The sequence below is a fragment of the Anomaloglossus baeobatrachus genome, chromosome 5, assembly GCF_048569485.1.
Source record: "Anomaloglossus baeobatrachus isolate aAnoBae1 chromosome 5, aAnoBae1.hap1, whole genome shotgun sequence".
Taxonomy (NCBI): domain Eukaryota; kingdom Metazoa; phylum Chordata; class Amphibia; order Anura; family Aromobatidae; genus Anomaloglossus; species Anomaloglossus baeobatrachus.
The window spans coordinates 405275379-405290175 of NC_134357.1; the positions used below are offsets into that span (position 1 = coordinate 405275379).

Consider the following 14797-nt stretch of genomic DNA (forward strand, 5'->3'; position numbering starts at 1 on the left):
CTAGTCACCCCCCCCAAGGGTAGGAAAGACACACCAGTGGGCGGGACCAGGCAGAAGGAAAACGCCCAACTAGGTGTCTAGAGAACCTGGGGTGGGAAAAAGAGGAATTGAAGTCTGAGTTGAGTTGAAGTTTGAGTTCGAGTTTGTAGTGGAGAGTGCAGAGAGAGGAGAGGCGATAGTGAAGTTCAAGTGGAAGCCAGAGAGGAAAGGCGTCGGGGTTGGAGCCTCGGCGTGCTTGCTAGGTGGCAGACGGTAGACCGTGTCTGTCAGGAGACGGGAAGATGGCTGCCGGAGATCCGAGGTGGATCGGGATAGGGTAGTAGCCCGCCGATACCGACACCGAAGAATCGACCCGGAAAACATGCACAGAGGGAGTACCTGGACCCTGAAGCAAGGACCGGAACCACCGGCTTTGTTAATTCACCAGTTGAGGACAGGATTATAGGTTCTGTCCCACCCAAAGTCCCAAAAGAGCAGCCCAGCAGCCCACCGCGGAGGATAGGGCATCCACCAGGACCTATTAGATCCCAAGGGTCAGCGTCTCTCGTTTTCCACACCGGGAAGTCCAAGGAGAACTAAAAACCGTGCAGAGGAAAGTGACACAGATCATCACCCCGGGTGAGGGACCAGAATACACCCGGCCGCGGCCGCCTGCCACTGGCACCTTGGTTTACCACTGGACTCGTGTGATTTCTTTGACGTATAGTACACTAACATCCCCCGGTCCAGCCGGGCGCGCCGGCCCCTGCAGCCACCATCCTCAGCACAGTGACACTGGGCCCCGGGGCATCCACCTCTACCCACGGAGGGTTTAAAACAACTAGCTGCCAACCCAATGCCCCGGGTGCTCCCTAATAGGCTACCACCGCTGCTATCTTACCACACGCTGTGGGTGGCGTCACAGACTATATAGAAAATCCCACACACAACCAACACCCTTTTTATTCGAAGAGTCCACGAGACCCCCGGGTCCGGAGAACCCTCGAGCCACACCGTAGGTCTGGATCCGAGCAGCCTGGCTGCTGGCGTGGGGGCGGCACACATATACATTACAGGAGAAGCTGGGGCATATACATCACTGTGCGGCACGGATAGCACTGGGGAAGCATAGACATCACCAAGGGAGCACGGACAGCAATGGGGGGGGGAACGGACAACAGTGGCAAGTATACAGCTTCTGAGAGATGGCATACAGCACTGGGAGGTGGCACACAGAAGTGGGGAGTACAGAGCACTGAGGAGCACTGACAGCACTAGGGGGGCACAGACAAGAATAGGGACACAGACAGCACTGACCGTGGCATGGACAGCACTGGCGGCAGCACAGACAGCATTAGGTGGTGCAGACAGCATCATGGACAGGACTGGGAGTCACGGACAGTAGTGGGAGATCATAGACATCAGGGGGGCATAGACAGCACTAGGTCGGCACGAACAGCACTAGGGAGGCCCGGACAACAGTGGGATTATACAGCACTGAGGGGGCACACAGCGCTGGGGGCTGCTACACAGCACTGAGGGGGGCACACACACTACTAGGGGGTACATAGCGCTGGGAACTGCCACACAGCACTACTCGGGGATACACAGCACTGGGGGCTGGCACACATCACTGGGAGCTGGCACGCAGCATTACTCGGGGGTACACAGCACTGGGAGCTGGTACACAGCACTGGGAGCTGGCACACAGCATTGGGGGCTGGCACACAGCACTACTTGAGGGTACACAGCACTTTGAGCTGACACACAGCACTGGGGGCTGACACACAGCACTGGGGGCTGACACACAGCACTGGGGGCTGACACACAGCACTGGGAGCTAGCACACACACTACTAGGAGGTACAGAGCCCTTGGTTGCGGTCTCACAGCACGGGGGGGGAGGAGTCACTCACAGGTCCGGGAGGCATGTGCAGCATTGAGGCCTTTAAGCTGCTGCTGCTCCTCTTGTTGTTCTGTGGACGGAAGGGCAACTCGCGCTGCTTACCCCGCCCACAAGGTAAGCCCTGAGCAGCGCAAGGACCTCATGGTATGCACATGCAGTAGCGTGCGCGTCCTCGCATCACCGTTAGGATTTAAGGGGCCAGCAGCCGGTAAGACTATAGCTGCCGCCCAAGCACTGCGGTCCCCAAGAATGTGCCCAGGGGCCGCAGGAAAAGTCATCGCAGACCGTTTGCGGCTCGCAGGCCGGAGGTTCCCCACCCCTGCTCTAGATGGTGCACGTGTTTGATGTGCTTCTGCAGCAGGACCAGTTTGCCGTGGCTCAGAGGCACAGCCTCTGCATGTACCACCATCAGCGGGACGTCCACTTCCACGTTGCTTACCACAGGCCTTATGCATTTTAAATTATGTATGCAGCTAACAGCAGTATTATTAGAGAATACAATAGATTTTTTTTCGGTATCGGAAGCACGACCTGTAATGCTAGAATCCCTACAGGCCTCTAATATACTCTCAATAGTCCAGCAGCTTGCCCTCCACTAAATGCAGCTAAAAGCGGTATTATTAGAGAATAGAATAGATTTTTTAGGTATCAGCAGCACAGTCTGTAAGGGTTGAATACCTGTATACAAGCCTCTTATACACTACCCCTACTCCCGAAACTCACCCTACACTAAATACAGATTTAAAACAGTATTATTTAAGACTAGAATAGATTTTTATGTAGTAGCAGCAAGTTAAGTAAGGCTAGAATTCCTGTCTATAAGCCTCTTACACACTATCCCTAGTCCAGAAGCCCACTCTACACTAAAGGCCCCGTTACACGCAACGACGTATCTAACAATATATCGCCGGAGTCACAGATTCCGTGACGCACATCCGGCATCATTAGCGACGTCGTTGTGTGTGACACCAACGAGCGGCCGTTAACGACGGAAAATACTCACCAAATCGTCCATCGTTGACACGTCGTTCATTTTCAAAAATCGTTGATTGTTGAGGTCGCAGGTTGTTCGTCGTTCCCGAGGCAGCACACATTGCTACGTGTAACACCTCGGGAACGACGAACTACAGCTTACCTGCGGCCGCCGGCAATGAGGAAGGAAGGAGGTGGGCGGGATGTTACGGCCGCTCATCTCTGCCCCTCCGCTTCTATTGGGCGGCCGCTTAGTGACACCGCTATGACGCCGCACGAACCGCCCCCTTAGAAAGGAGGCGATTTGCTAGCCACACCACAGCGACATCGCTAGGCAGGTAAGTCCGTGTGACGGCTTCTAACGATATTGTGCGCCACGGGCAGCGATTTGCCCGTGACGCGCAAACGACGGGGGCGGGTACGCTCGCTAGCGAAATCGCTGCGTGTAAAGACCCCTTAAATGCAGATTAAGAACAGTATTATTAGATACCATACTAGAATAGATTTCAATTAGCCTTAAAAAGCACTGTTTGTTACTGTTGTACCAGCAGGTACTATCACGCTATAACACTGTCCCTTCTCCAGCAGAATCTATCCCTAGTCCCTACACTATTTCTGGGTACAGTGCATCAAGCATGGCGTTTCTGGGTCTTATAAATGCCCGATGACGATATGCGGCCAGCAAATCACAGTAATGCCAGTAACCAACATGGCTATGGCATTACCATGGTTTGGAGGCAATCCTCGCATGTTTAGCACCTGGAAAAAAGTAGTGAAACACGTACGGCGGGGACCAGAATAATCGATCGAGCATGGAGTGTCTCGATTGAGTACAGAGCAATGCGACCACACTCACTATTGCTGTTATTTGGCTTTGAAAAACTTTATTGATAGTCAGGTGTGGACTACATGCATTTTTTACCTACGGATTTTACGCATTCCAATGCAAGTCAATGGAGAAAATCCGCATATAAAACTCAGCGTACACGCAAGAGAAATTATATTAGCGTGTTGTGATGTAAACCACGCACAATGGGTCAGATTAGGCTGAGTAGTAAATAAAGCACGGTGGGCAGGAGAGTTCTAGTTTTGGGTAACAACCACAGCCCACCAGGGAAAATGAACCCAAACTATACAACTGCAGAGTTCTGGCATCCCCTAGCCGCCTGAAGTAGCAGACAGGGCAGCCACAGGCCTCATTCATCATTTGTGACTTCACAAAATCACTTTTTGGACTGTGGTATTTGCTAACAGTATTTGTACCAAATTCTTCAAAATGGGGTATGATAAATCAAAAATGGCCTTTCATTTTTGTCTTGTGCCAAACGGAAAACTTGTCCAGAGGGGACTGGAGTGAGAAGCGTTAAAGAGTGCGACAATCGGCTCCGGAATATCGCGCAAAATCTGCTAAAAAGTCATTTTCTACAACTGAACAGACAAGGAGCTGTCCTCCAAAGCACTACGTCCATCTGCCAGCGGTGCCATACAATATGGGCCTGTGCCTGTGGTAAAGGTGGCACATGGATGGCTGTGACTCTAGAATACACATAACGTGGATGGAAGACAAGCTTGATTCTATGGACTCGCCACTTTTATGCCTCTCGGACCAGTAATTACTGAATGTGGCCACTACAGATGTCAGATGGGAGATTTGCTGTGTCCCTTTAAATAAAGCCATTCACAAAAAAACATAAAGAATTAAACGCATGCGCAATGATCACCACTACGCATACTGCAAGCGCAACGATTCGCTGGGACGCGCTTGCGCAATGGACCCAAAATAACCACAGGACATCCGTTGTGGAGTAAGGCGCGTGCGCGTCGAGAAGGCTTCTGGGTTCTACGCAAGCGCAATGAGCTGCTTTCTGATCTCCGCGCTTGCGCAGTACGACACTCTAACTGCTTCTATTGTGGAGCTCTCGGGCGTCGTGTTTCTTCAGTACTAGGCCGACGGTCAATGACGGTATTGTTTCCCGCCGAGATCCCCCGGCGATCAGTAGCGAGTTCGATGGAAGGAGGAAAGGCCATACTGTGAGGATGTGCGAGACCTAGTCGGCTGCCTGGCCCGGTCCGTTACCTCCGCAGCCCCCGCTCCCCCTCCGCTCTTGTGCTTCACCTTCCCCGGGACACGACGAGCCATGGAGCCGACGTTCCCCCCCAGCATGCTCATGTTCAGCCACCTCCCGCCGGTCACTACTTTCGCCCGGTTGGGCTCCGATCTGCTGCCCCCTCCGCCGCCGCCACCACCGGCTCTTCTACCGGGTCCTGGGGACATGATCCTGAAGAAAGAGCCGGGCTCGCCCCCTTCCCACCCGGGTGACTTCCTGCAGAGCCTGACGGGCATCAAGCAGGAGAAGATCGCGGAGCACGAGCAGTACCACCCGTACTACCGGGAGCGGCAGGCCGAGATCCTGGAGGTGACGGTGGGAAGCCCCGGGCTGATCCCGGACCTGGGCCTCAGTAGAGAGGTGAGCTGTGCCCCATCCCTGTGCCTATGACAACACTGCGGGGCTGTGGAGGGAAAGTAATGAAGGGAACAATGGGCAGGATGGTCCATACCTGGGTGTGCTCAATAATCGACTACCGGGGTCCGATGACCACCCGTGGCTTATACACGGGTGGGGGGTCGTCCGGCCTATATACACACGGGGCGATGACCACCCGTGGCCTATACACGGGTGGGGGGGTCGTCCGGCCTATATACACACGGGGCGATGACCACCCGTGGCCTATACACGGGTGGGGGGTCGTCCGGCCTATATACACACGGGGCGATGACCACCCGTGGCCTATACACGGGTGGGGGGGGTCGTCCGGCCCATGGCCTATATACACACAGGGCGATGACCACCCGTGGCCTATACACGGGTGGGGGGGTCGTCCGGCCCACGGCCTATATACACGGGGCGATGACCTCCAATGGCCTATACACGGGTGGGGGGGTCGTCCGGCCCACGGCCTATATACACACGGGGTGATGACCACCAATGGCCTATACACGGGTGGGGGGGTCGTCCGGCCCACGGCCTATATACACACGGGGCGATGACCACCTATGGCCTATACACGGGAAGGGGGGTCGTCCGGCCCATATACACACGGGGCGATGACCACCAATGGCCTATACACGGGTCGGGGGGTCGTCCGGCCCACGGCCTATATACACACGGGGCGATGACCATCTATGGCCTATACACGGGTGGGGGGGGTCGTCCGGCCCATGGCCTATATATACACACATGGGGCGATTGCCACCTATGGACTATACATGGAGGTTTCGTCTGACCTATGGCCTATACACGGGAAGGGGGGTCGTCCGGCCCATATACACACGGGGCGATGACCACCAATGGCCTATACACGGGTCGGGGGGTCGTCCGGCCCACGGCCTATATACACACGGGGCGATGACCATCTATGGCCTATACACGGGTGGGGGGGGTCGTCCGGCCCATGGCCTATATATACACACATGGGGCGATTGCCACCTATGGACTATACATGGAGGTTTCGTCTGACCTATGGCCTATACACACGGGGTGATGACTGCCTATGGCCTATACATGGGGGTGGTTGTCATCTGGCCCATGGCCTATATACACACACACACACGGTGCGATGACCACCTATGGCCTATACATGGGGGGGGGGGGGTTGTCGTCTGGCCCATGGCCTACATAAACACAGGGCGATGACTGCCCATGGCCTATACACACACGAGGCAATGATCACTTATGTCCTATACACGAGGGGGCCATCCGTCCCATGGCCTATACACATGGGGTGATGGCCTATACATGGTTGGGGGGGGTCGTCTGGCCCATGGCCTATAAACAAGGGTGGTTTCTGGCCTGTGTCTTATCGCACCACATTTGGGCCCACTCCTGGCCGGTGTGCCCCCTCCTCCCATTGGGTTCTCCAGTTATAAATAGCTTGGGCTTTATAGTGGCCTTTCTACAATCAGTGGTTGTCGTCCGGCCGCCATTAGACGCCACCATTGTTAGTGTAAAGACATCCAGTGCTCTCTGGATGTGACTTGGGGATTAGCGGTCTGGTTTTGTTTTTGCTTTAGGTAAGTCCAGTGTGACAGATCTTCCATTGTGGCAATTGAAAAGGTTAAAACTGGTGAAAATCCACAGGGCGGGCATATTACACTGTGGGCTTCTTACACATGAAATTTGGGATCCTGCCATTGCAGTGACTGCTGTTTTACCCTGGGATCGTGGCGCTCCTGCCTGTCTGCCCTTAGGTTTAATGGGGTTCTCCAGCACTGAGCTCTTTATTATTGTATTTATGTCCCACCACACTTTACAGACATAATCACTGTCCCCATTGGGATTCACTTACTTAATCCATTGGATAGGTCCTCAGTATGAGATGGGTGGTGTCCAGCTGATATCTGGTACCGGCTGGATGTAAGCGCTGCCTGGAGGAGCAGAGCCATGTCCAAAATTCGGCAGCAGCATTGGGCTACGTACCTCGCTGCTGTGCCAATTTCAGCTGATTGGGGCCGATTTTACATTGATCATCAATCTATAGATTAGTCATTAATAGTTTAGTCCTGGAGAGCCCCAATAAGACATTGCAAGATGGAATCCCGGCCAGTTCTTCCAAGAAAAGGCAGGATCAGCCCACATGTATGTGAGGTAATGTCCACATCACGTTTATGGCCTCTATATGATGGGAAACGCTGCAGACCTAAGTGGCCTCCATCTTCCGTAGGATCCCATTGGAAACATGTATCCCACATGGTAAAGTGCTGGATGTCATTGTATGGAGTGGTGTAGTATACTGTCTAGTGATGGGCAGCTCTAATTAAAGGGAACCTGTCACCAGTTTTTTGGCCTATAAGCTGCGGCGGCCACCACCAGGCTCTTAGATACAGCATTCTACCATGCTGTATATAAGAGCCTAGACCGCTGTGTAGAACATAAAAAACACTTTAAAATACTCACCTAAACCAGTTGCTGCAGTGGATGTGGGTCAAATGAGCATCTCCGTCCTCCGGTGCCGGCGCCTCCTCTTTCGGCCATCTACATCCTCCTTTTGAAGCCTGTGTGCATGATGCGTCTACATCATACACACTCGCCGGTCCCACGCAGGTGCACTACAATATTTTGATCTGCCCTGCTCAGGACCTCAATGCTAGCGAGTGTGTATGACGTAGGACGCGTCATGGACCGCGGCTTCAGAAGAAGGACAAAGATGGCCAAAAGTGGAGGCGCCGGCACCGGAGGACGGAGATGCCCATTTGACCCACATCCACCGCAGCGACCGGTTTAGGTGAGTATTATAAAGTGATTTTTAAGTTCTACACAGCGGCCTGGGCTCTTATATACAGCATGCTAGAATGTTGTATATAAGAGCCCACTGGTGGTGGCCGCAGCTTATAGGGCAAAAAAGTGGTGACAGGTTCCCTTTAATGCATGTTAAAATCAAATTCTGCCCACCTACAGCCAGCCAATATTCGAGCATTTCCATGGGCTGACTTACCTTTTTTGCATCCAAACGCGTTACCCCAGTGAGAGCCATTCGGAGTCTGCTAGCAGCTCTCACTAGGGTGGCGGCTCCCATCGGTCACGAACGACCCATCACTTATACTCTCCTGTTCCATACATACTGTGGTCGGGCTGAGGTGTAAGGGCTCTCATGTTGGTTACACTTAGTATATACACTGGCCACTTTTCCCCCACATACACACTAATCTTTACGCAATCTCCGCTCACTTCAGCTCTGGGATTCGAGTGTTGACGCTTCATCTATAGATAGTGGCGGTTCGTGCTCTGTTCTGCACCAGTGTCTGTGGATGGGGTGTCTGGAGCGGCTTACCTCCCTTTATGGAAGTCATCAGTGCGGAGATAACTTTGTGTTTGGCTACCTTAAAGGGGTTGTCCAGGATATTTATATAGGTTAACAGTGACTGTAACATGGAGTCCTAACAGTGTATTGTACACACTGTTAGGATTCCCGTTTCCATACCACCAGCGCTTGTCACGTGTCCACTCATATGTGATCTATGTGCTTGGGATCAGGTGGCAACAGCTTTATCTCATACTACCATGCCTGGGTGGTCGGTACTCCTAATGAGCATTTTGACACTCGGATGGGCTCGATTTGTGTACCTAGTAAAATGGATGTAAGTGGGGATCTCAAGCATTTTTCCGGAAAATGCTCAAGATTCCCACTTCCAGTATACTCTACACGTCCGAGCATCCGTCTTCTCCTTATGAGTACCGAACATGGCTCGCTCACCCAAATTAATCTTGTAATAGTAATTTTTTTATTTATATAGCGTCTACATATTCAGTTTACAATTCAAAGGGGCATATATAGACAATATCAGACATAGCGTAACAGTTCAACAGATATGAAGAGGAGTGAGGGCCCTGCTCGCAGTTTAGTCTGAGGAAATAGGGGGGAAATGGTAAAAAGAGCTTGTGTTGTCTAGTCCAGCCATCAATATAATAGGGGCTTCACATGTCGCTGCATGAACCAGTCACAGGGCTACTAACTGCATGGGGTGTGAAGACAGATGAGAAAAAAGACCAGATTTAGAAGAAAATATTATAATGGCAAAATGGGAACAGTTAGATAAGTGAGGTGAGGTGATAGGCTGGTCTAAAGCATTTAGGACCTGCTTAAAACTGTGGTTATTGTGAATTAAGCAAATTTGTCCTGGGTAGTGCGCTCCAGAGAATTGGTGCAGCTCTTGAGAAGTCTTGGAGATAGGAGTGGGAGGTTCGGATTATAGAGGACATCAGTCTTAGGTCTTTAGCGGAAATGTAGGATGGTGCAGAACTGTGGAGGGCTTTGTGGGCGAGAGATGTTTTTACTGTATATTGTGTATATATAGTGGATGGGCAACCAGTGCAATGACTGGGACAGGGTAGAAGCATCGGTGTAGCGGTTGGAGAGGAATATGATCCTGGCTTCTGTATTCAGGATGGATTGTAGAGGGGAGAGCCTAGTAAGAAGGATACAGATTAGTAGCGTTGCAATAGTGCACACGAGAATGAATAAGAGCGACAGGTTTTGCAGAGTCAATGGTAAGAAAATGTTTAATTCTACAGTTGTGTTTGAGGTGGTGGTGACATGAGGGAGTGATTAGATGCAAGGAATGAATGAGAGATCTGGGAAGTAATGGTCGAACCACACACGGAAATGGTAATGTTGGGTTTAGGAAGGTTAGGAAGCATGAGAAGTTCAGTTTTTGACTGATTCAGTGTGAAGAGAGATAATTGCTGGTATTTTGTAGTAATGCGTGGGGGGGATGTATGACTGGTCATGTGACAAGCTGCGGATCTGATCGTAATTGGGTTATTCACATCTTGGTAAATATCTCCTTATCTCAAAGATTTGCCATCACTGACAGATAATTCAGCGCCACTCACACGGGTGACGTCGCGTCTACAGATATCTGCTGTTCTCGCACATGAGCCGGCAAATATTTGTAGATGTGAAGTCACCGGCCTCGTTCTCCAGCTCAATTAGAAGCGGGCAGAAGATTACACCTTTGAAGACGACCTTTGACTGGATTCTTTAGTAAACTTCGTCCCTCCTCAGATTTTGGGACCGTTTTTATTTTCTGTGGCGCTCCATTTGAAAGTTCTGACCCCACAAATAGATACCCATTTTCCCTTATAGCTACTGCACCGCAGAACGTCTGTATTTCTGTGTTTTGATTGTCTGCCATCAAAAGATAAAAGTCCCACAGAGAAGTTCTGTAGGACACGTCCAGTTGGTTGAAGGGAAAACATTTTTATTTGTGGGATGGAGGAGCACAGACGAAAAACAAATCCTGTCCCAGAATGAGTAGCTGCACCAACTGGGTGGCGAGAATCCAGTCACACATCTTCTTTAAGGGGCTGTCCACTGCTTTAAAGAGAACCTGTCACTGGATCATGCTCACACCACAGATTGCAGCCAGACGTGTTTTTTTTTTTTTTTCTCCACCGATGTTTCAGACAAAACATAGGACCCAATTCATTAAAGCTTTTACAAGCGGAAGCAGTTTTGAGCGCGAGTCTGTGCAAAAATGTAGTAACATTTCATTTTTCCATACAATTTTTACCCAACTCTTGACGCAATGGGCAGAGTTGGGGGTCCCAGCCATCGAATTCATGACAAGTGGCAGCATGTCCTTAACCACAAATCTTCAGTCCCTGATTGGAATAAAGGGTGCTTTACACGCTGCGATATCGCTAACAATTTATCGTCGGGGTCACGGTGTTTGTGACGCACATCCGGCGTCGTTAGCGGCATCGCAGCGTGTAACACGTACGAGTGACCTAAAACGATCGCAAAAGAGACAAAAATCATTGGTTTTGGAGAAGTCGTCCAAACACCAAAAATCGTTGTCTCGTACGTAGCGATGTAGTTCGTCGTTCCTGCAGCATCACACATCACTGTGTGACACCGCGAGAGCGACGAACATCTCCTTACCTCCGTCCACCGTCAATGCGGAAGGAAGGAGGTGGGCGGGATGTTACGTCCCGCTCATCCGCCCCTCCGCTTCTATTGGCCGGCCGCTTAGTGACGCTGCTATGACGCCGAACGCACCTCCCCCTTGAGGGAGGGATTGTTCGGCGGTCACAGCGACGTCGCTGACAAGGTATGTGCATGTGACGCTGCCGTAGGGATAATGTTCGCTATGGCAGCGATCACCACATATCGCTGGAACGACGGGGGCGGGTGCTATCGCGCTTGACATCGCTAGCGATGTCGCAGCGTATAAAGTACCACTAAGAGTTGTTGTGTGGCGCACACTACTTTGTTCCTCGACTGAATCATTAAGAGGCTTGCCCCTCCTAATGAATCAGATACCTCACACCCCACCTCTGTATCAAGACGCAGGTCTTAATGAATCTGGGGTCAGTTTAAAAAGCTAGCCGGGGATCATAGGAATACATGACTAGTCTGGTGCTGCCCTTGCCGGCCTGTCCATGTGTACCTACATTGGAGAGACTGTCACCTGTAGCAGTGCGACCATCATTTGTCCCAAGCTGGCACCAAACTAGTCTCACCCCTGTAGCCCCCAGCCAACTGTTCAAACTGTTAACTTTCCAGAGAAAAGCAATGCATCTGGCTGCAAATGTACAGTCAGCTCTGACACGTGTTGTCTGTGGTTTGGGCAGCATGAACCGAGTGATATTCCCCTTTTGATGGAGGCTGGTGGACTGATCTCTAGGACCTTCCACAATCCTCAAAATGAAGCGGCTGCAGCTTTGACGCCTTTACCTTTTTTCCCTGCACACTGGCGTTCCTGGAGGAAAAACTGTAAAGGAGGTGCAACGCTGGAACAGTTTCATCCTAAGGATTGTTGGGGATTCCAGAGGTTGGATTCACCACCATCAATATAAACATTACTTATTAAAATACCCCTATCAGAGTACTTTTCCCACAGAACGTATATGTAGTGAGTCCTTGGTGGTTGGGATATGCACTTTATTTACTCCTCTTGGACCCTCATCTATGGATGGGATTATTTATTGACTTGCACATATGTATATTGCTTTCTTTACATGTATTCGGAATATAGACCCCAGTAAGACATGTAAACTGCAACTTTGATCCCCCTCCACCCCCAAGATTGGCCCAGAAGGATTTCAGCTTATCTACATGTACTGGCGTTCAGTTACTGACTTTGCGCTAATCTACAGGTTGGGCCATAAGTATGGATACACCCTGATAAAAAAGATGGCTGCCATGGGTGTCATCCGGCCTTAAATGTTTTGCCCCTCCCATGTTCTAATATGCCACAAACAGTAAGGTGATATCCACAACCACTTTCATTTTATCAGGGTGTATCTGACACGTCCAGGGCCAGGGGGGTACTCATTACCGGGCTGGACTAGTCCAGTGATGTCGCGACGGTGTGGCCCGGTTCCGTGACCCTGACGGTGTCTTTAAATATTAAAGGGATGATTATGATGATGGGAGTTGTAGTTAAAAGTAAAAGTTTGTGACGCCACTTGTGGTACTGCGGCTATATGGGCCGCCGCTGCGCTGTGTATTCCCTGGGGCAGAGGATGATATCACAGCTGAGGTGATATTGCTTCCCACACGTGGAGAAAATTCCGGGCCAATTGTTGGAGAGTCTATTTTTTGGCAACTGGTGGGCTTCAGGATGCAGGGCCAGGGATGTGGACAATAACGGGCAAGGACTGCAGTTTTGTTACCTTTCGCTTTACTTGGTAAACGGTGAGGAAGTCCTGGGAGACTGGTAGAGCTGGTGATGATGGTGGACCGAATAGCCTGGAAGCAGTCGGGGAAGCCTCCGTGGCCAGGTGGGTGTGAGGCCTACCCGCTACGCGCTCTCCTGGTTTTCAGGGCCCCCACTGCGTCAGCTAGGCTGAGGCCCTCTCCTCTGTCACTTGTGGTACTTCTCTCACCCGTATGGCAGGCTGCTCGGGCCATCGCAGGTACCACTTTGCTGTCAGCGGCTCCCGGTCCCTAATCTGCGGCTTTGCCTTCAGGTGGTCTGTGGGGGCCAGGAGACTTGTAATCCTCCTGCCCTCCAGACTTAGCTACCGGGGCTCGAGTACGCGAGCAGCCACGGATTCCGGTGTTCGGTTTCTAGCGTGCCCTTCTGGGGTGAGCTGGCTTATCTTCCCCAGAGTCTTACTCCTTTTTGCCTCTTTGTCTCACTCCGTTCCCCTAGGCCGAGATTCTCTCAGCTCCCCGACCTCAGGAAAACCGGTCTGCTCTCCTCAAACTCCTGGCTCCAACTCCTCTCTCTCCAACGGTCAACTCCCAACTGTCACTCCTCCCCCAGGTCAGAGCTTCTGGGAAGCTCCCCAGAACACCAGGTTTAAAGCTCCCTCTGCTGGCCCGGAGTAGGAACTGTGTTGAATGTAGCTACTTACTGACCAAGGGACCCCTCGCTTGCTTCCAGGCTTAGTATTAGGCCTAAGCCACACGGAGAGAAAATCGGTGCGAGTGGAGTGTGATAAAACATCGCATTCCCCTCGGACCAATTCTAGCCTGTGTGTCAGCACACATGAGCGATTATTTTCTCAGCCCTAATCGGACCGAGAAAACAATCGCAGCATGCTGCAGGTGGAATGCGAGACTTTCTCTCACACCCATTCAAGTGAAAGGGGCGAGAGAAAAATTGCACTGCACTCGCGGTACACCAATATACCGCACGTGCGAGAATCTAAATAGCCAGCAATGGAGGAGAAAGGGAGAGAAATCCCTCCCCCCTCTGCTCTGCGTCGGCCCGCCCCTCCTGAGAGCCGGGCCGCCCCCCGCAGCTGAGGTCCGCTCGCACAGTTGGACCGCAATCGCAGGGTTACTAGCATGACACTCTGCTCCCGCTGTGCTGCCAGCGCGAGCCGAGTGTCATGCGAGCATCACAGTAGTGCCCCGTGTGGCCCCAGCCTTAACCCCTCTCTGGGGGCAACACTACTGGGGCAACCAGGCCACTGGGGTGCCACATTTCATACTTATGGCCCACCCTGTATATAGGTTAGTAAGAATCAGATTTGTGTAAAGAGTTAACGCTGAATCCCTTTATTACTAATGCATGCAGGTCATTTCTTAGTACATTTTTTAAGAATTCTAGCCATCGTTTTCATATTGCAAATACAGTAGTAAAAATAATTACTGGGCTGCTTGCTGTAGTTTTTGCTAAAATCACTGTTTTAGAGGGACTTGTCAATACAGAGCTACTAAATCTGTTGGCTAACCCCGCCCACACCACTGATTGGCGGCTTCCTGTGTACAGGTTAAAAGCTGTCAATTAGTGATGGGGCGGGTTTACTCAGAGCTCATGAATATAGAGAACTACCTGGCAGCAGATTTACTAGGCCTCTAGGGATAATCTCTGGCTTAAAAAACTGATTTTTATCAAAACTTCAACAATCAGCCCAGTAAGTAATTCATCACTGGAATCGGGGTCTCTGTCTATATTCTGTGTACATCATGCTGCTCTGGTGAC

General features: G+C 51.3%; 1 protein-coding gene across 1 annotated transcript in view; it reads left to right on the top strand.

Annotated features, from left to right (window-relative positions):
* The first annotated feature begins 4750 nt into the window (after window positions 1-4750).
* Window positions 4751-14797, top strand: part of ZNF281 (zinc finger protein 281) — a 36324-nt gene continuing 26277 nt past the window's right edge. Inside the window, exon 1 of the mRNA XM_075350202.1 lies at window positions 4751-5324. Within this exon, the coding sequence (XP_075206317.1) occupies window positions 4995-5324 (330 nt within the window). The 5' untranslated portion in view covers window positions 4751-4994. The remainder of the gene's footprint in view (window positions 5325-14797) is intronic.